The sequence below is a fragment of the Kogia breviceps genome, chromosome 3 (assembly GCF_026419965.1).
Source record: "Kogia breviceps isolate mKogBre1 chromosome 3, mKogBre1 haplotype 1, whole genome shotgun sequence".
NCBI lineage: Eukaryota > Metazoa > Chordata > Mammalia > Artiodactyla > Physeteridae > Kogia > Kogia breviceps.
The window spans coordinates 55,093,919-55,116,687 of record NC_081312.1 but is presented as its reverse complement, the minus strand read 5'-3'; the positions used below and the strand labels follow the sequence as shown (position 1 = coordinate 55,116,687).

The 22,769-nt window shown below is 35.4% G+C and overlaps 1 protein-coding gene across 2 annotated transcripts in view; it reads left to right on the top strand.

Moving 5' to 3' along the window:
- The window catches only part of PRPF39 (pre-mRNA processing factor 39), a 37,129-nt gene that overhangs the window by 4,634 nt on the left and 9,726 nt on the right, over positions 1-22,769 (top strand). The window contains exons 2-7 of one of the 2 annotated variants that reach the window (XM_067028507.1): positions 11,046-11,392; positions 12,309-12,434; positions 12,617-12,685; positions 12,789-12,951; positions 13,080-13,198; positions 18,261-18,428. In XM_067028507.1, the coding sequence (XP_066884608.1) occupies positions 12,865-12,951; positions 13,080-13,198; positions 18,261-18,428 (374 nt within the window). In that variant the 5' untranslated portion in view covers positions 11,046-11,392; positions 12,309-12,434; positions 12,617-12,685; positions 12,789-12,864. The remainder of the gene's footprint in view (positions 1-11,045; positions 11,393-12,308; positions 12,435-12,616; positions 12,686-12,788; positions 12,952-13,079; positions 13,199-18,260; positions 18,429-22,769) is intronic. The other variant, XM_059058956.2, reaches the window with a different exon arrangement.

Sequence of the window (22,769 nt, the reverse complement as noted above, 5' to 3'; positions counted from 1 at the left end):
CAAAACTACAGTGAGGTATCACCTCAATACTGGTCAGAACGGCCATCCTCAAAAAAATCTACAGACGGGCTTCCCTGGTGGCGCAGTGGTTGAGAATCCTCCTGACAATGCAGGGGACACGGGTTCGCACCCCGGTCCAGGAAGATCCCACATGCCACGGAGCGGCTGGGTCCGTGAGCCATGGCCGCTGAGCCTGCGCGTCCGGAGCCTGTGCTCTGCAATGGGAGAGGCCACAACAGTGAGAGGCCCGTGTACCACCAAAAATAAAAATAAAAAAAAATAAAGTCTATAGACAGTATATGCTGGAGAAGGTGTGGAGAAAAGGGAACTGTCCTATACCGTTGGTGGGAATGTAAATTGGTACAGCCATTATGGAGAGCAGTATGGAGGTGCCTTAAAAAACTCCAAATAGAGCTGCCATATGATCCAGCAAAAGCACTCCTGGGCATGTGTCTGGAGAAAACCATAATTTGAAAAGATAATGCACCTCAGTGTTCATTGCAGCACTATTTACAATAGCCAACACATGGAAGTAACCTAAATGTCCATGGACAGAGGAATGGTTAAAGAAGCTGTGGTACATATCAGTGGAATACTACTCAGCCATAAAAAGAATGAAATAATGCCATTTGCAGCAACATGCCTAGGCCTAGAGATTATCATACTAAATGAAGTTAGACAGAGAAAGACAAATATCATATGATATGTCTTATATATGGAATCTAAAAAATGATACAAATGAACTTATTTACAAAGCAGAAATAGACTCACAGACATAGAAAACAAACTTTTGGTTACCAAAGGGGGAAGGTGGGGGGAAGGGATAAATTAGAAGGTTGGGGTTAACATATACACACTACATATGTAAAATAGATAATTAACAGGACCTACTGTACAGCACAGGGAAACTACTCAATACTTTATGATAACCTATATGGGAAAAGAATCTGAAAAAGAATAGATATATGTGTATATATATATAACTAAATCACTTTGCTGTACTTCTGACACTAACATTGTAAATCAACTATACTCCAATATAAAATAGAAATTTAAAAAAATATAATAAGGAATAGAAGAGGTGAGGGGATTGGGAGACTGGTAACATAATAGATTTACTTCTTGAAGGTATAAAGAATTTTAAGAAGGAAATAGGGCATTAATGGAGATCTAGGAGGATAAAGCCTGACCCACCATTGGTTGTGGCAGCTAGGTCAATATGAGAAATTAGTATTTTCATCAGAGTGATATGGGCTGGACTACATAGTGTACCAACAAATGGTTATTAGGAAAAATACTGCAGTAGAACATGGTTGTTCATGATTAATTCTTTCATATGGCCTTTAAAAAATTATTTCTAATGCTAGGAATGTTATTTATTCTTTATTTCTCTTTTAGCCAATAACTTTTGTAAGTCTAATACTTCTAATAATTTGCCTGTAGATTCATCATTATTTCTTAAGGAGAAAATTCTAGAATATTTTCTTTTAAACATAGGTCAAAGCTATGCTTAATTTTAAGGTTTATGCTACATACTGAATTTTGAGAATATAACCCAAAGGAAATTGCTTTTTTAGAAATAGGCATTTACATGAGGGAGTTTACTGTGATATACTTATTAAAGCCAAATCTTAGAAAGAGCGCAAGTCAAATTGAGGAATATGTAAGCAAATCCAGCCATACTGCCCTTTTTGCTGACCTATTTTTCAGTGAACCTGCCAGACAAGGCACTTACTTATCTCAGAACTTACTCTTTCTGTTGCCTGTAATTTTCTTCCTCCAGACAGCTGCGTGACTGGCTTTCTTACTACCTCATCCTCTCTTTTATTTTGTTCTTAGCACTTAGTACCACATACATATTAGAAATGTAGTTAGATAAAAAAAGTCTCTATCTCCCCACTGGAATGTCAGCTCCTTGAGAGCAGGGACTTTGTTTTGTTCACAGCTAAATTTCCAGTGCTTAGAATAGTAGTGTCTGACACACAGAATTAGCTCATTAAGTATCTGTTGAATGAATATTATTACACTAGGAAATGACATTGGTTAGAGATTTTTAAAAATACTAAATAAAAGGTGTTCAGCATAGAGTAATTTGTATACCTAAATTCAGTAAAATAAGTGAAAAATATAAATCAGATAAAGTAAAAAAGAAATGAAATAGTATAAACCCAAAAGGACAAAGAACAGAAGAGGAGGTATCAAAGATGAGAATTCAACGTTTTGGAAGAAAGCAGATGGACCAATTTTAACAGATTAACTCAGGTTTTCATTTTTTTGCATTCAGCTCTGTGCCTGCAGAGAGGGAAGTTAATAAGAAACAAGATGGATATTCCCACAAAATCCCAGAAAGGCTCAGGAATTTCAGGTTCCAAGGGCCTCTGAAGATGGGAGTGCTGAATGCAACTAAAAATTGTAAGATTTGTTAAAAGTCTATAGAGTAGTTTAGACCATAGATTTTTCTTCTCCATCTAGTATAGCCAGCAAAAAACTGGATGTTTGTTATTTGAAGAGAGTGAAAGCAGAGAAGTTAGCACAGCTGGTGGGAGGTGGGGCAGGGGTGAAGGGTCTTAGCGAAAATGGGAAGTTGAATGAAAGTTTATATATTGAATGGTGAAATCACCAGCCCTGTTTGTCTTCTTTGCTCCCAGAATGCTTGTTGCCTTACTTAAGTTGAAATGTTCTTCTTTGGGAAAACTTAACCCAAGGGAAATAATGTAGAGCGCTGACATTTAGTGGGTTCCCCTCTCAAAGAATGCCATCATGGGCATTCCCAGTCGTTAGGACTCTGCACTTTCACTGCTAAGGTCATGGGTTTCATTCCTGGTCGGGGAGCTACGATCCCGCAAGCTGCATGATGTGGCAAAAAAAAAAAAAAAAAAAGAATGCCATCCTGCACTGAGGCCCACCAGTTGCCAAGCTTTATCCAGCCTCTAATTTGTTTTGTAATGCCTCACACTTATTCTTGAACAGAAGTTTGAAGATCACTGTACTTGAGAGACCAAAATAAATAGTCAAAAGACACTCAGAAGAGACAGGTAGTGCTGAGAACAGAAGAAAATTTAAAGTAAATTATAGAGAGATAGCAGGAGATACGGCAGTGAAAAAGGAATATTGATTAGTCAGAGAATAAAAAATGGAAGTTAAAAATTTGACTCACATTAAAAATCCAGTAAAAGGGTTATGGCAGAGTAGAATGAATCAAAGGGATAGAAGAAAAATGTGGGGAAGGGTAATAAAAGTAGAGGATCAATCTGGGAGGTCCAACACCTGAGCAGTGTGAATTCAACAAAGAGAAAACCAATAGGAGGAAATTGTCAAATAAATAATAGATACAGAACATAACAACTGAATGATATAAATAGATTAAAATAGGCCTTCCAAATGAATGCCTTGCAGTATGAATGGAAAAGACTCACCTTAGGGCACATCATTATGCAATTTCAGAACACCTGGGATAAACAGAAACTAAAAGCTTCTGTGGAGGAAAAAACAGGTTACATATGGAGGATAAGAAGTAAAAAGACATCAGATGTTCTCAACAGCAATGTCAGATGCTAAGAAACAATGAAAAAATTCCTTCAAAACTTTTAAGAAAAAATTATTTTCATTCTAGAATTTTATACTCACAATCTGTCATTCAGTTGTGAGGATTTTAGAATTGGAAAGTCTTACTTTTTTTCACCCTACATACCCTTTTTCAGAGTTACAGAAATGATTCTGTACAAGAGGGAGTAAATCAACAAAGAAAAGATTTTATTATAAATGAGATTCAGCCAGGGGACAAGTGAAAGGAATTCCTTGGACCAAAATGAAGCGACAAACCTAGACAGGACAAGCCAGTCTAAATTGTTGCAGAAGATTAGATGGTTTCAGAAAGGATGGCTCCGGAAGGGAAAATAGAATTGATAACTATGAGTGACAGTTGTTTTTGAAGGACCTTTATAAGACCTCAGGGATGTGGGGTCATTTTTCAAAGGTAACGAAACGAATGAAAATGAGGAAAGATTTAAAGAAAGAGAAGCAAGGAAATGTAATTATAGTTTACAGATAGCTTGAAAAAAATGTTTACTTGGTCATAATAATGTAAACTTGAATATTGATTTAAGCCCAACCTGATAGAACTGTATTGGGAGCACATGAGAGGAAAGCTGTGCATGTATGTTTGGTATAATAACTAAACCCATATCTTCTCTGATAGCAAAAAAGATCTAAAATGGAAAAGTCAAGAAATAAAATAATGCCTATAGATAAACGCTGTGTTGGTTAACAGTTTTTTGAAGTTAAAGTCAACAGATTTTTTTTCCTCTTTTTAAAACCTCTGCAAAACAAATTCTAAATGCATTGTAAAGTTCATTTTTATTTTCGTTATTAATTTTAAAGTATAATACCTTAAGTTTGGATAACAGTTTCCAGGGAATTGTTTGCAGTGGTATCTTCATTTATGTGAATTTATAGTTTTTAAGACTTTCACATACTTTTATCTCATCAGAAGTTTTCAGCAGCCCTGTAAAGCAGATAATACAAGTATTACTAGTCTTATTTGGAAGTGAGAAAAATAAGACTGACCTAGAATCTCATGCTATTAAGGGAGAGAAGTAGGACTCACCCTGCTCTACCCCTTTGTTCGTTCTAATATTTACCACACTATACTTTGTCTTCTTATGGTGAAAGAAAGATCTGGAAATTCTAATTCCTCGTCTCTTGTCTTTTCTAATTTAGTTATAGCTTAGCTGTCTTCTTCCCTTAAAAAAAAAAAAGCTTTATTGTGGTAAAAACACATAAAATTTACCATAATCTTTTTTTTTTCTTTGCCATGCTGCACAGCATGTAGGATCTTAGTGTCCCCCCACCCCGCCGGACCAGGGATCAAACCCGTGCCCCCTCCAGTGGAAGTGCAGCATCTTAACCACTGGACCACCAGGGGAATCCCTTCTTAACCATTTTTAAGTGTACAGTTCAGTAGTGTTGCGTATATTCACGTGGTTTAACAGATTTCCAGAACTTTTTCATCTTACAAATCTGAAACTATACCCATTAAAACAACTCCTCTTTTCCCCCTCTCTCTAGTCCCTCATAACCACCGTTTAGCTTTCTCTTTCTATGAATTGGACAACTCTAGATACCCCATATAAGTAGAATCATGTAGTACTTGTCTTTTTGCAACTGGCTTATTTCACTTAGCATAATGTCCTCAAGGTTCATCCATGTAGTGTGTGACAGGATTTCCTTCATTTTAAAGACTGATGATATTCCATTGTATGTATATATCATATTTTATTTACTTCTTCATCTGTTGGTAGACATTTGGGTTGCTCCTTTGGTTGTTGTGGATAGTGCGGGTATGAACATGGGTATACAGATAGCTCTTTGAAACCTGGCTTTCAGTTAGTTTGGATATATACTCAAGTGGGATTTTTGTTTTTGTTTTTAATATATTTATTTATTTTGGCTGTGCTGGGTTTTAGTTGCAGCACGTGGGATCTTCATGGCTGTGTGTGGGATCTTCATTGAGGCTTGTGGGATCTTTTAGTTGTGACATGCAGGATGTAGTTCTCTGACCAGGGATTGAACCTGGGCCGCCTGCATTGGGAGCGCAGAGTCTTAACCACTGGACCACCAGGGAAGTCCCTGGGATTTTTGGATTATATGGTAGCTCTATTTTTAATATTTTGAGGAAACTCCATTTGGTTTTCTGTGCCATTTTACAATCCCACAGTTAGTGCACAAAGTTTCCAATTTCACCTCATCCTTGACAAAACTTGTTATTTTCTGGGTTTTTTTGATAGTAGCCATCCTAATCGGTGTTTATGTGATATCTCATTGTGAATTTGATTTGTATTTCTGTGATAATTAGTGATGTTGAGCATCTTTTCATGTGCTTGTTGGCCATTTGTTTATCATCTTTGGAGAAATGTCTAAGTCGTTTTTTTATTTTTTAATTGAGTGTTGTTCAGTTATGGGAGTTCTTTATGTATTCTGTATATTCACTACTAATCAGACATAAGATTTGCAAGTATTTCCTCCTCTTCTGCTATTTGCCTTTTAACTGTGTTGATTGTGTCCTTTGATGCATGAAAGTTTTAGTTTGATGTAGCCCCATTTGTCTATTTTTGCTTTTTTTGCCTGTGCTTTTGGTATCATAGCCAAGAAATCATTGCCAAGTCCAATATCATGAAGCTTTTCTTTTTCCCGTACGTTTTCTTCTAGGAGATTTATAGTTTTAGGTTTTACGTTTAAGTTTTTATTCCATTTTGGGTTAACTTTTGTATATGCTGTAAGATAAGGATTCAGCTTCATTCTTTTGCATGTGAATATCCAGTTTTCCTAGCACCATTTGTTAGAGACTGTCCTTTCCCCAGTGAGTGATCTTGGGACCCTTGTCCAACATTTATTTCTGGGCTTTTTGTTCTATTCTATTAGTCTGTTTGTCTTTATGCCAATATCACACTGTTGTCTTCTTCCTTTTGATAGTTGTTTTTTACCCCTTTGCCATTTTATGTTGCTAGTTGGAAGTTATTGGTGGTTGTTAAGAATAAACTGGTACTAGTAATTGCCACATTATGAAGTATATGTTAGAATAACTTATTAAAAAATAACTTTAGTGTATTTTTCTTTTGGCCATGTGATTTATTGAAGTAATCAGAAAAATGATCTCCTTAAGGGTAAGGCTGGCATTCTTAACTCTTTTTATAACACTGTAATTGCAGGGTGTGGAGTAATTGATCATTTCTGAAGATGCAGGGGTGTGGTAAATTTGCTGATTCCATAAGAAACCCTTATGTCCCACTTAAATATGCAGTTAGAATAGAACAGGTACTAAATGAATCAGAATGTGTCTAACTTTCCGTTTGAATGTATCAACTAACAAGTTTCCGTTTGTTTTTTTGACAGTGTGCTTTGAAATAAAAAGATACAAAATAATGACTAATTTGTATCTGGAACATTAGTCTTCAAATGTGTCTTTTCTTTAAAGGACGGGGCAAAAGAGACCAAAATAAGTTGAAAAGCTTCTGCGCCTTTTCCTAGGGTCCCAGCTGGTAAACCCGGAAAAGTTTATGACAATAATCAGTCATTCAAGTAGAAGGGAACTATTTTTTCTGGTAGTCTAATATTGATACTTTGGGATTGTCCTTTATTGTGTAACAACTAGATTTGGTTATATTATTTCTTCTCAGATTTCACTTGCTCTCCACGCTGCTTACTTTCATTTCACTTCCCCAATGCAGACTCTCTTCATTCTGGTCAGTCTTATTTCCTTCTTGTCTTGGAACCAGTCCTAATTTCCATCTTCTTGTCTACTGTTAATAAGAAGGGTTGTTCTGTCAAGTCAAATGGGCTATTCGCTGTTTTGGAATAATTTATCATTCTTTCTCTATTGTTCCAAAATCTATAGTTTTTCAAAGTGAAGACCAAATTATATATTTCATGAAGGTTTGCTAGATGCCTATAATTTTCAATTGATTTTTCTAAACTTTGACTTTGTTTCATTTGAAATTTTGTCTGTCTCTCTAATTGTTTTACATGTTTTTTTTTAATCACTCTCCAACTACTAATAGTTAATAAGCCTTTGAATGAGGACCTTATCTTATACCTATGTATTCTCTACAGGGAATATAATATGGTGCTGGATATGCATCAAGTATTGAAAACTTTTTTTTGTCTCCACCTGAACTTCCCCCACTTTCCTTCTCCTTTCCCTCTTCTTCTTCTCCTTTTTAAAAAATATTCCATAGATTTACCTGGTTATAACTAATTCTTCCAGTGGCATTCAGCCTCAAAGTTCACTTGATTTAACATTTTAAATTTATCTTTTCTTGGGAAAAAATTTGCTTCATACTGCATTTTGAAATAATGGACATATTTTAAAATCTGGATTTCAAATCTACATGACAATTTAAAAGATGCCTTCCATACACACAGAAAAAACCTAAAACTAGTAAGAAGACAAACTCAAAAGTGTTTTACAATGTGTGTCATTTTCTAGTTTACAGAGAGCTTGTGCAAGCCATTCATTAAAAATGCAGTAGAAAATACAGACAGGGCTTCCCTGGTGGCGCAGTGGTTAAGAATCCTCCTGCCAATGCAGGGGACATGGATTCAAGCCCAGATCTAGGAAGATCCCACATGCCACGGAGCAACTAAGCCCGTGCGCCACAACTACTGAGCCTGCGCTCTAGAGCCCGCGAGCCACTACTGAAGCCTGCACACCTAGAGCCCGTGATCTACCACAAGAGAAGCCACTGCAATGAGAAGTCCGCGCACCACAATGAAGAGGAGCCCCCACTCGCCGCAACTAGAGAAAGCCCACGTGCAGCAACAAAGACCCAACTCATCCAAAAATAAATAAACAAATAAGTAAATAAATTTTAAAAAAAGAAAATATGGACAAAGGATGTGAAATAGTATTTAAGGGGAGAAAAGGAAATAGAAATTGAACATCCTTGTAGTTAAATGCAAATCAAAATGAGGTACTACTCTTTTTTTTCCTTTTTTTAATCAGATGAGCAAAAATTGTTTTCTGATACCTAGTGCTGACAAGAGGAGATGGAGAAATGGACAATCTCATGTCCATGTCTCATTAGTGGGTTAGTTAGGAATGCATTTTTCTGCAAGTAATAGAAAAACTCATCTATTGATACTTGTTTAAGCAAATAGGGACTTATTTTCTTATACAGTATGAAGCTGGCATTGTGTTATTAGCAGCTCGATGATGTCAGGGCTGGCATTTCTTAATTTTCCTGGCCAGTTCTTCTGACTGCTTTGTGAATACAAGTTGTTTCAGATATGTTCACATTCAAAGTAAGAAGAAAGTGGTAGAGCCTACACTATTTGTTGACTGTCCCTTTTATCAGAAAAGCAAAATTGTTCCCAGAGCTCTGCAGCAGATGTGCTTTTCAGACTCATAATCCTTACATGGGGTTAGGTATATTGCTGCTCTGAACCAAAACAATGTTTTATTAGGAAGATGGTGAGAGGGAATGTTGGATAGTCAACTAAAAGTGGCTTGTCAAATGGCTGGTACAACTTTTCTAAAGATAAGTTGTCAGCGTATTCCCAAATTTAATATACACAGGTCTTTGATGCAACAGTTCCATTGTTCAGAGTTTACCCGTGAATAAGTTTCTGTTCCTCTGAATCATTCAGAGAACATGGTAGAAGTACAACTCTCTGGGCCTGAGCCTAGAACTCAGAATCATTGGCGTTGGGGCCAATGAATTTGTATTTTTAAAAAAATAGCTTACTAGGTAACTGTTATGTGGAGCTAGGTTGTATAGACTATAGAGAAACCCAGATTTTTAAAGTAGGCATAAAATTGCAAAAAAAAAAAAATTTGTATCCAGCCAACCACTGGCATGTCATATCTGGAGCTGGTTTTTCTTAAAAAAAAAAAACAAATGAAACAAAATACCTCTTTTTTTTTTTTTTTTTTAACTTCAGTTAAATAATTGCAGATAAACCAAAAGAAGAAAGTGTCAGCCCAGTTATATGGGGGGAGCAGCCATTAACACCACCTAATATTGTTAGTGTAAAAATTTCGTATAAATCCTTACAGATCTGTGTGTAGCATGCATATAATATATATGTAGTGGTTATCTTTCTATATCAAGACAGGTGCACATATTTCCTTTTAAATTATTATTATTCCACTGTACAAATATGCCACCTACTAAAGCAGTGTTCTTAATACTACCCTCTTTTTTTGCCATAATAGTGTTCTAGTGAATGCTTTTAAACAAGTAAATGTTTTTTATCTGATTATTTACATAACAAAATATGCACAATTGCCATTTGGTATATTTTGTGCGACTGTCCTCCAGAAATATCTTTTTACTTGCTGCCAATTTGATATCTCATTGTTTTAATTTACATCTTTATTAGTAAAGATTCGGTCCTTTCATATGTTTATTGGTCACTTGAATTTCTTTCTTTGAATTCCTTTAGTCTTAATCCTTTTTACATTATATTATGCTATATTAACTAATTATGTATTCTGAGTGTATTTTAGGAGTAAATCAATTTTATGGTCTGTTTAATTTTGAGAATAATCCCTAATTTAAAAAGAAGACATGCCCTATAATTTAATGATTGTTTCCATTTAAATTGTTAGTGAAGAGATGAAGTGAATTGTGAAAATATATTGTAGTATTACCTTACAGGATAAAAGAATAATTCCTTATTATTTTATGGCCTTAACCATAAGATGACAATTTAAAAGATTTTATGAAGTAACTATCCAGATGGTAAAACTTTCATAAATATTTTTTTTATGATTTTAAAATTTTTGGCTGCGTGGCTTGTGGGACCTAAGTTCTCTGACCGGGGATTGAATCCGGGGCCCCAGCAATGAGAGTATAGGGTCCTAATCACTAGACTGCCAGGGAATTCCCTTATAACTATGTTTTTATTTTTATTTTTTAATTATTTCTTTTATAACTGTTTTTAGTAACACTTAATTCACTTTAAAAGTTACTCTTTAATTTTAAAACCTTAATGTGTGTCTTCTACAATAAAATCAAACCTAGCTGCTAGGATTTAAAACTTACAGATATATTTGTATATCTACAGTATAACCTTCTTAAAAATCTATCCTGAGCCAAGTTATGAATTTCCCTCTGAAACATTTATATGCATGACCAGAATTTGTTTTGTTAGCTAAAGCCTCCAGAACAGATATTAAAGATATTGCTGTTTTTCAGGATTGGTAGCAGAGATAGCATTCAGATATTAAAATTTAGATTCTTAGCTAGCTAAGGAGCACTGAATTCTAGATATGATTGCTTCTTTAGGGAGCAGGTTCAATACTCACTGTTTTATAGATGAAGGAGCTAGTTTTTACTCAGTCAACAATAAACTGGCAGAATTTTGGAAAATTTGTTATAGAATTTAATTTGTAATATAAAAACTAATAAACCTGATTATGACTTACAGGACAGCTCAAGAATCAATTTAATATATTCCTTTAATAGCTAACTTGGGCTTTTAAAAGGTGGTTTTAATGATGCCAAATAAACATTTGGAAGATGTTTCTCTTTATGTTTCCACAGATCATTAACTGAAGAAAAAATAAACAGCCATGCAAAATTCTCACATGGATGAGTACAGAAATTCCAATAATGGCAGCACAGGCAACAGTTCAGAGGTAGTGGTAGATCAGTCTACTGATTTCAGTACCGAGATTATGAATGTTACAGAAATGGAACAGTCACCTGATGGATCTCCTAATGTGAATACAACTACGGAAGAAAATGAAATAGCAAATACTGTGGACCTTCCAGTGACAGAAACAGAAGCAAATTTCCCTCCAGAGTATGAAAAGTTTTGGAAAACTGTAGAAAGTAATCCTCAGGATTTTACAGGCTGGGTATATTTGCTTCAGTATGTAGAACAGGAGGTTAGTAACTATTTAAATGGGATTAGAGGGGACAGAATAATCAAGTAATATCAGACTAGGCCTTGTTTTGTAATTAAAGTTGCCTCTTTTATAGTTTTCAGATTAAGTTGAAGAACATTTTAGATAATATTTTTTTAGCTTCAAAAATAACTTTCGTAGCATTTGTACATTATGGAAAGTATTAGAATCAAAGTCGAATGTTTGTAATAATTGGTGTGTGTATGTATGTGTGTATAAAATTGCTGAAATAAAAAAATTACCTTGCTGTTTGACAGAATTAGGTCCTTCTGTTTCAAAGGATAAGATTGCATTTGTAGGAAAAAGTGCTGCTGTGTGTGTGGTTTTTAAGCCTGCCGTTTATTTTGAGATAATAACAGGCATACCTCGTCTTATTGCGCTTCACTTTATTGAGCTTCACAGATACTGCGTTTTTTTACAAATTGGAGGTTTGTGGCAATCCTGCGTCGAGCAAGTCTGTTGATGCCATTTTTCCAACAATATTTGCTCATTTCCTGTCTCTGTCACATTTTTGGTATTTCTTGCAATATTTCAAACTTTTTCATTATTATGTTTATTATGGTCATCTATGATCAGTGGTATTTGATGTTACTATTGTAATTGTTTTGGCATTTTTTAGCAATAAAGTATTTTTAAATTAAGGTATGTACATTGTTTTTTTAGACATAATGTTATTGCACACTTAATAGACTACAGTATAGTGTAAACAGAATTTTTGTGTGCACTTGGAAACCAAAAAATTTGTGTGACCTGCTTTATTGCGATAATACACTTTATTACAGTGGTCTGGAACTGAACCCGCAATATCTCTGAGGTATGCCTGTACATTTGAAAGGAATAATAGTTTTTGTGACAAAAATTTCCAAGATGTTTAAACACCTTGTTTTATTTTCATCAGAATCACTTGATGGCTGCCAGGAAAGCGTTTGACAAATTTTTCATACACTATCCGTATTGCTATGGTTATTGGAAAAAGTATGCAGACCTTGAAAAGCGGCATGACAACATTAAACAATCAGATGAGGTGCGTACATTACTGAATACAGTTATCTCCATTAGGTACTGTAAGCCAAATAATAACAAAACAGAGACTTTTTTTGGCTGGCAGTACCTACGATTTATGGTCAAACAATTTTATAGGGTATTTTATTTGCATTTGTCACTCTTGTGGCATTTGTAGCTAATATTTTCTCTCTTTGTTGGCAGGTGCGTTAAACCTCTACAGTTTGTCAAGCTTTGCAGTGCAAGCCTCTGTATTACACTGCAGCTTAACAAGTAGGGCAGGGCTTTTCTCTCACTTACATTTATTTCTCATTTTCCAAACAATATAGTTGGTTTGCTAGTCACATTTGCTACGTCTTATTGCATTTTTGGTCAGACGCTGTCATTGATGCTCTAATGGGTCTGTGCCCTATGGTCTGTAACCCAAAGCCTGCCCACACAACCCGGTCAGAATGCAGGGACTGCTGCGCTTTGAAGATCAAGACTCTGCACGTGGGGATCAGAACATTGCCATGTTCTATCCAACCTCCACCCAAATGGTAATGGTAGATTATTTAAACAAAATTCCAGTAATTAGTATTTCTAAGGTTCACCGGATAACACAGTGTTGCCTCTCTGTTAAGAAATAATTAAATATTTGAAGTACAGTTTGTTGTTTTCTTCTTAGGTGTATCGCCGGGGGCTTCAGGCAATACCTCTTAGTGTTGACCTTTGGATACATTATATAAACTTCTTAAAAGAAACATTGGACCCTGGTGATCCTGAGACAAACAGTACAATAAGAGGGTATGTGAAACACTGATACTTAAATGTATTTAAAGATATAAATAAGTCAAGTATTCTGATATTAATAATAGAACTCATGAATGCTAAACTAAAAGTTTAACTTTCTTTTCACTATTAAAAAAATGATACACATAGTAAACTTATGCATGATTATTAAAAAATGTACATAATAAAGTCCTCCACCATTCCACACCCCCTTTTCTTATGTCCCCAATCCCTCTCCTCTCTTGGTTAATTACTTGGGATGTGTTCTTTCAGATACGCATAGATGTACATATATGTGTGTATACATATTGCAAATATTTTTGTTTGATTTTTTTAAAAAATTAACAATGTTTTAGAAATTCTCCCTACCATTTTTTTTAACCATTGCAAGAGTGTTTTATAGTATCAAAGTAGTATATTTTATTTGACCAAATTCTTATTGATAGGAAGTAATTAGTGCTTCAGTGAACATCTCTTTACAAGTCAGTGTTTATGTAGAGCACTCTAGAAATGTAACTTCTGTCAAAGGGACTCGCAGCTATGTTTTGTCAAATGTTCTTTTAAAAGTAGTACCAATTTTAAACTCCCACAGTGTATGAGGGTAGTCATTTTCCCATAGTCATGCCAAGTGGTTTTTTTTTTTAACCTCCAGTAGTATTTCATTATCTTAGTTCACATATCTGTAGGTTGGTCATCTTGGTTTACCATCTTTTCAAATGCTGTCTATATAAGGCATTTTTACATTGCTTGTTCATGACATTTGCTCATTTTACTTTTGGATTGTCTTTGTTACTGATTACAGGAATTTAAAATGTGTTTTTGGTTTTTATTTTCATCAAATTATTTATATGTACATGTAGTTTAAAAAGTTAATGTTAAACTGCTTGTAACAAAAAGTGATCCCTCCACCTCTCTTTAAATATTTTAGCCATTTCTTCTGATATTTTCCAACATGTTTATAACAGTAGCACTCTACTGCTTTCTGCTTTTCTCTCACTACCTATAGAGATTATCATTCTGTTATGGTAGTTGAGAATTTTTAGTTCACTTATACCCTGTCTTCCCATTCCTCATCTTTCCAGTATGGATAGGTTTCATAGCTTTTTGTTTTTCATGTAATTACCCCTTTCCTTCCCTCACCCCTTTTTCCCATTCGCCTGGCTTGCTTTAAACATTTAAAATTTTCTACACCTTCCAACAGCTACTTTCAGTAGTCAGTACTAATACCGACTTTCCACAACATACAAACGCTATATAAGTCATTTTTGAAACTAAAACATGTATTTATCTAGTGTTATTCTACTTAATCTGAACATTTACAAAAAAAGAATTATATTCTGAGAAATGTAAATTCCATTTTTTTTCCTCTTCTTGGAGATAGCCCTCCTGGAACCTCCTCTTTTGTAATATGGACGGTTGCTGTATTCTGATTCTGTTGTACAGCAGTTTTTGGATTTCCTCATTATCATGATTCTAGGAGATGTCTTTACCTTTTTCCTGGGTATCAAGCTCTATTTATTAGAGCTTGTTGGATCCTACTCTTTCTTGGTTCGTGCCTGCCTTTTAGAGGAGTACATCCCATAACTTCCTGATAAAGGATGCTTGGAATGAAAAAAATTTTTTTGAATCCTTATGTCTGAAACAGTTGATGGTCCGGTGGGGTATAGAATTTTGAGGTGAAAGTAATTTTTCCTTAGGGCTTTGAAGACATTTCTCCATCTATTTTTTGGTGTCATACCATTCTTCTTTTGAATTCTCTTTATGTGACTTGTTTTTCTTCATGGAAGCTTTTAAAATGGTCTCTTTATCTTTGTTGTAACTGCAATTGTAATGCTTTGGTGTGGACTTTCTTTTTCTAGTTAATTGTGCTTACTTAGTGGGCCTTTTCAATCTGGGATGCTTTAAAGCACATCTTTCTAGTCTTAGAAATGTTATTATTGTGTACATTCTTAGTTTAATAATTTCTTTCCCTTGGTTTTCTCTGTAGTTTTCAATCATTGGATATTGGACTTTCTGTTTGTTTTTTTTGTGGTTTTTTTTTTTGCGGTATGTGGGCCTCACACTGTTGTGGCCTCTCCTGTTGCGGAGCACAGGCTCTGGATGCACAGGCTCAGCCGCCGTGGCTCGTGGGCCCAGCCGCTCCACGGCATGTGGGATCCTCCCGGACCGGGTCACGAACCCGTGTCCCCTGCATCGGCAGGTGGACTCTCAACCACTGTGCCACCAGGGAAGCCCTAGACTTTCTGTTTTAATCATTTAATTTTCTTATCTTTTTCCTTTTTCTCAATCTCCTAGGATTTGTTTGACTTTTTGAAGTATTTCCTTGAACCTTGTATTGGATTTTTAATAGCTGCCATAAGATTTTTAGTATCTAAGAATCTTTCCTCTTCTTTGAATATTCCTTTCCTTATAGCCTCCTATTCTTGTTATATGGCTTGCATATCGTTTTTCTTAATATCCAAATTTTTTATTTTAAATATTTATTTATTTATTTAATTTTGGTTGTGTCAGGTCTTAGTTGTGGCATGCGAACTCTTAGCTGTGGCATGCATGTGGGATCTAGTTCCTGGACCAGGGATCGAACCCGGGCCCCCTGCATTGGGAGCGTGGAGTCTTAACCACTGCGCCACCAGTGAAGTCCCATATATTTATTTATTATTTTAATTAATTAATTTATTTTTGGCTGTGTCTGGTCTTAGTTGTGGCACGCAGGGTCTTCGTTGAGGCCTGTAGGATCTTCTATTGCGGCACGCGGGCTCTTTGTTGTGGCGCACGGCCTTCTCTCTAGTTGTGGAGTGCAGGCTCCAGGGTGCATGAGCTCTGTAGTTGTGGCATGTGGGCTCCAGAGTGCATGGGCTCTGTAGTTTGAGGCACGTGGGCTCTCTTGTTGAGGCACTGGCTTAGTTGCCCTGAGGCAGGGATCCTAGTTCCCTGACCTGGGATCGAGGCCGCGTCCTCTGCATTGGAAGGTGGATTCTTTACCACTGGGCCACCAGAGAAGTCCCTGGATGCATATCTTTTTAACATTTCTTTGACGGTATTAAAGATCGTTGAAATTCTTCTCTGCCCTCAGTGCTGTTTTCTCTTTTTTGTTTGTTTGCTTGTTTTCATTTCTGATATGTTTGATCTCTGGATTTCTGCTCATGTTAAAGATTCAATACTAATAAACTGAATGAAAGTTCTGTACTACATTGTTAGCTGGCATAAAGGGCTTCACAGTGCATGATCAGGTGGCTACTCAGGTTTTTGTTGGGGGACTCCCAGTGTTGGAATCCTTATATCTTATTCCTATACCAAGCAGTCTCTTCATTGAAGGATCATCTGATCTGCCTGGGGAGCATATACCTAGCTTCTGAAATCCCATAGCTGAGCAGGAAAGTGGGTTCAAGACCTCTTACCATTCTTAAGCAAACCTTCATCTAAACGTTTTGTTCATTGCCTGTCATCCTTCCTCTTCCAGCTACCTCCAGTTTTCTTAGTGTCTAGTGCATTAATTTCCTGAATCATTTTGGGATTCTGTAGAGGAATAACATGTGTTTTAACTCTCTTGAAAATCTTAAACAAACATACGTGTGTGCATGTACCACACACACACACACACACACACACGCATGTTCTCTCAATCCCTTATGTGTATTAAACATATTTCCCCCAGTTTTGGCACATCTTTGTTTAGGGTATCTTTATCATATAGAGGTTTGTTTTTGTTTTTTTCTTGCTGTGGTTCAATTTGTAATCTTTTATTGGTTTCTGAGTTTTGTGCCTATCTTGCCAAGAATATATAAATCTTGAATTCTTTTCTAATTCTTTTTATAGACTTTTTTTATAGTTCACTTATCTGACATTTAGCTTGTGTCTTTTGTGAAACAGATTAACCTTAGTTTGCATCTTTTGCAAGTCAGAGATTAACCTTTTATTTTTTCCATTTGGAATAGTCTGTCTTTTCTGCAATGATTTATTATTTTTTTATTTTTTAAATTGAAAAAAAATTTTGTGCATTGATTTAAAATACTTTATCATATACTAAATTCTCACATATACATAGATCTATTTTGTTTTCTTGGGAAGTTTTGTTAATCCATTTTTCCGATACTAGGCTAGTGCCATACTTTTAATTATTATAGCTTTCTAGTTTCTTTTGATACCTTTCAGGAAAATGCCTGCTGCTTTGTACTTTAACAAAAATGCTTTGCATCTTTATCTTTGTATTCTAGATGAATGTTAGAATTTGTTTTTTTCTCTTCCATCCCAAATTTCTTAAAACTTTGATTGGCATTCAGTTAAAGTTGTAGATTAATTTAGGTAGTGTAGTTTATACTGTTAAAAATCCCTCTTGATTCTAATATTTATTTTGAAAACATGTATCTAAAATTTTATCCCATTGGGATATCAAATCCAGTGATTAAAATTGCTTACAGAAATCTCTTCAAATGAGCTAAGTATTTTAAAATAAATGATTTTATAGTAAACTGTAACTGTGGAATTTTAGAATTAAGAGAGAATTTTGAGAGTTTAAAAATATATGTATATTTCTCATTACCTGACAAGGCAGCTGGACCCCTTGTTGGAGAGTTGTTTTGCCAGAAAATGATTTCTTAAAGTGAGATAAATTTTGTCTCTTTGTCTTTTGCCCTAAAGGAATCTATTCAACAAGACATTTCAAGTTTAACGAATATTTTAGTGTCTACTGTGTTACTCATGTGTTTGCAGTGTAATTTGCATTGCAAATTTATATCATATAAAACAATATACAGTTACATAAAATTATATTTACCTATTCCCTGTATGTTTTCCCTTTTTTTAAGCAACTATCATACATTTTTCTACTATTCCTTCTTCCTTTTAATCTCTTCTTGTATAAAGTTGAATATAATTTTGAATTTAGCATTATCTTCTAAAATTAAGAAATTTTTTTTTTTTTGCTTTTTTAAAAATGGAGGTATAATTGATGTATAACATATTAGTTTCAGGAGTATGACAATGATTTGATATTTGTATATATTGCAAAGTGTAGAAATAATATTTTTAAAGTGATTTTATCTTGGAAAGATAACTTAGAGATAATTTAATTTTTCAGAACTTTTGAGCATGCTGTTCTAGCTGCAGGAACAGATTTCCGATCTGACAGACTCTGGGAAATGTATATAAACTGGGAAAATGAACAGGGAAACCTGAGAGAAGTTACAGCTATATATGATCGTATTCTTGGTATTCCGACACAGCTGTACAGTCATCATTTTCAGAGGTGAGTGGAAAAACCAGGTCGTTAAAATTTGTTTGTGATTAGGTAATTTCCAATAATGAGGATACTTATTCTCTTGAAATGTAAGATTCTATTAGACGCAGACAGGAATAAATTTTCTTGCTCGATAATCACAAGTTATACACTTTTAAATTTTGACATTTTCAGTATAACTTATAAAATGTTTAGGAACTTTACTGGTTTTAGACAGGTTCTTTATCTGTTTTATAGGTGAGGAAATGATAGAAATCCTGTCTTTTGTCTAAGATATTTCAGAGTAGTGAAGGAATGAGAGAAAAGAATCAGTTTAATTATTCTTTATGCTTAACACAGTGCATGGCACATAATAGATGCTTATTTAAAACATAATGAAGAAAAAAAAACAAAAACATAATGATTTACTAAAGGTCCATTCTTGTGATTCACATAACATCTTATATCCAAGAGCAAAGAATGTATTTTATGTAGTAAGTCCTGTTTATATTCAAATAATCAAAAATAATTTCAGTTTAATTTTCTACTGTGATAATCTGTTATGACTGGTATCATTTCATTTTAATGAGTGCTGTTAAAACAACTAGTTCTGTGTACTGTGTTTTCCATGTTTCTCATGTATTCAAAGTATCCCACTAGTAAGGATCCCACTAGTACGGACTTAGTCTTTCTGAACAAGAAAGTTATGAGGACTGTGTTGATAAATGATAAAAGTTTGCTATTCTTAACTGCTATATTTCTGTCATAATTTTTATAACTAGTATTGTGGTAGAGCCTGTAAACTTTAGGTAGTTATTAAGTGATTTTCTAAATTTTTCTTTACTAACAATTAGAAAACTTTATGAAATGTTTGTACAGAACTGTGGATCAATTTGCTAAGCTATGTAGACCCACGTTAGAAACAGAAAGCATGCGGATCTGAATATACCATCTCTGTTTTTCATGAAATAGAGGAGGTGGGCAGGTTTCTAGGGTATAATGACCTAGGGAGACACATGCTGAAAAAGATTATTAACACAAGGGTTGGCATGTGGAGGCGCTTGGTGAATATTTGTTGACTGAATTTAAAAAGTTAAAAAAATATTTTTAATGTTTTTTAAAAAGCCTTTAAGAAAGATTTAAAAAGTTTTCTGGGGCAAAGCGGGTTCCTTTCATAAACCAATTCTTCTAGGGTCTAAAGTATAGGTAAAATATATGATTATAATAATTTTATTGTTGGTAAGAAAAAATATGACTAGGAAACAGTTATACAGACAGTATTCTGAGTGCCTTATAACTCATTTAATTGTCACAATAAACCAGGTATAGGTACTTTTATTTATCTACATTTTATGGAAGTAGAGGCAAATAAAGATTAAAGTATTTGCGAAAGGTCACAGAATTAGTAAGTGCTTGGAAGCTGATTGGAACCTAGACAGTGTCGCCCCAAAGTTCTTGGTGTAGTATTTTTTTTTTTTTTAATATTTCACTGGGCTTTTAAAAATGCATGTATGAGTATAATAGAGATCAGTGGATTGCATTACACATACTGCTTTTTAATCTACTCCTTTTCACTTAATGTAATGAGACCCACTTTCCTTATGAGTATAGCAAACTCAGAAGTAGTGTTGGTATAAGTAAATCTTATAGTTTATATAAGTAAACTAATTCACATGACTAATTGCTTTGAGAACTGCTGAAGTGTTTTCTTTTGCCAAATATACTTCTCCTGTTTAAAGTCAGTTATTTAGTGCTTGTCATGTACCGGATGATATGCATTTAAGTTGTAGGAATAAAGGCCCAAAGAAGATATGTATGCATTGACTTGGCCCTCAAGTTGCTCAAAAGTGTAGAAGAGGAAGGATGTGCTAAAGGAACTAAGTGGTGTAATAGAAATATTTCTACTGTGTAGGCTTGTATATTGGATATACACTGACCCTTATCTCTAAGAAAATATCTAATTTAAAATCCTCCTTAGCATGAGTACTTTTGTGATATGATCTAATTCCTCAGGCCCAGTCCCTGGTAGTTCTTAAACTCTAGACATAGCCTGAGTACTCATAATTTCCCAAAGGGCAGTGATGTTTTATGATTTTATGACTAATACCTTTTCCACTTTCCATTTGTCTGGTGAACTCATATTCCTTAAGACCCATACAGCTTAATGTTTTCTCTGTGACACTTTTTCCAGTTCACCTAAACAGAACTGTCTGTTTTGTCTTTTGTGCCAGCACTCTACCTACATTTATTTCATTTATCTTAGCACTGATAACACTGTTTTGAATTTATGTCTCTTGTATCCTCACATGTCTATCATTTTCTGAGGATTTTTAATTCTTTTTGGCCTTAATACCTAGGAATAGGTATTTTCCTTTACGGAAAAACCCAAACGAACTTTTTGGTCACAACCCAGTATTAGGCACTCAGCCATTCTGTATTGAATAAATAAGCTTTATAGTAGAAAAAGCTAATGGAATATTACTGTTTAGTATTATGCATATTTTATCACCATGTGAAAGAAGTTTATAATTGGCAATTATTTTATTTTATTTTTATTGTATTTTTAAATTTATTTTTTGGCTGTGTTGGGTCTTTGTTGCTGTGCATGGACTTTCTCTAGTTGTGGCGAGCAGGGGCTACTCTTTGTTGTGGTGCGTGGGCTTCTCACTGCGGTGGCTTCTCGTTGCAGAGCATGGGCTCTAGGCACACAGGCTCAGTAGTTGTGGCTCGCGGGCTGTAGAGCGCAGGCTCAGTACTTGTGGCACAGGGGTTTAGTTGCTCTGCGGCATGTGGGATCTTCTCGGACCAGGGCTCGGACCTGTGTCCCCTGCATTGGCAGGAGGATTCTTAACCACTGTGCCACGAGGTAAGTCCAATTATTTTAAATTTATGTTCTATAAGTAGTTATTTTTCAGTTTTACCTTATTTCAAGTTTCTTACCTATGTCTTGACTTTTTTTTTTTTTTTTTTTTTTTTTTTGCGGTACACGGGCCTCTCACTGTTGTGGCCTTTCCCGTTGTGGAGCACAGGCTCCGGATGGATGCACAGGCTCAGTGGCCATGGCTCACGGGCCCAGCAGCTCTGCGGCATGTGGGTTCTTCCCAGACTGGGGCACAAACCCGTGTATCCTGCATCGGCAGGTGGACTCTCAACCACTGTGCCACCAGGGAAGCCCTGTCTTGACAATTTTTATATTTATTTAAGTATTAAATCTATTCATTTTCATACTACACATTTGAGAGTTACTTCCTCATTTAAAATTTTTTTTAATGCATTCTGTATTTTTGTCCTCCTGGTGATAAAATAGGTCAAGTTAAGCCTCTGTATTAATTGATTTTGCAAAATTTAAATTAGTTGTCAATGTTATTTACATATGTTTGTGAAAGTCTTTTGTTTTTTTTTTTTTTGGCCATGCTATGCGGCATGCACGATCTTAGTCCTCCTACCAGGGATTGAACCTGTGCCCCCTGCATTGGGAGCACAGAGTCTTAACCCTTGGACCGCCAGGGAAGTCCCTGTGAAAGTCTTAAAATCCATAAAAATCCAGGTGTTAGTAGCCTAAATCAATTTTAAGAAACTTGGGGGAAAAATCCATAAGGTTGGAGCATATGGTACATGTACAACCATGTCTGATAATTAGGTTGAAGAGGTAGGTCTGGGTCAGAGGCTAGGTCAGAATATGAAAGACTTCAAGGAGATTGGATTTTAACCTGAATTCAGGGCAAACATTGAAGTGATTTTGGCATGAGGTTGGGATATGATCCTGTTTACTATTTTATTTTTCATGTTTACTTTTTAATAACATTTTTGATAGCAGTATTGAGGTGGGTTTAGAAGCTGTGAGACTAGAGGCTGGATGACCGGTTTATGTTTATCTAGCTGAGTAGTGAGGAGGGCATGAAGTCATATTTAGAAGGTAGACTCAATTGGACCTAGTATCCAGTGGAATGTAAGAGATAAGGTAGGTGGAAGAGATTCGGCAACTTAGTGGTTGACAATATCAAGATTAGAAATGTTGGGACTTTCCTGGTGGTCCAGTGGGTAAGACTCCATGCTCCTGACGCAGGGGGCCTGGGTTCGATTCGTGGTTTGGGAACTAGATCCCATACGTGTGCCGCAACTAAGAGTTCGCATGCTGCAACTAAGAGTCTGCATGCCACAACTAAGAAGTCTGCATGCTGCAACTATGAAGCCCACATGCTGCAACTAAAGATCCCACACGCTGCAACTAAAGTTGACATGCCACAACTGAAGTTCCCACATGCCACAACAAAGATCCCGTGTGCTGCAACTAAGACCGTGTGCAGCCTAAATAAATAAATAAATATTTTTTAAAAAGGATTAGAAATGCTGAGGGTGTTGATTTGTGGA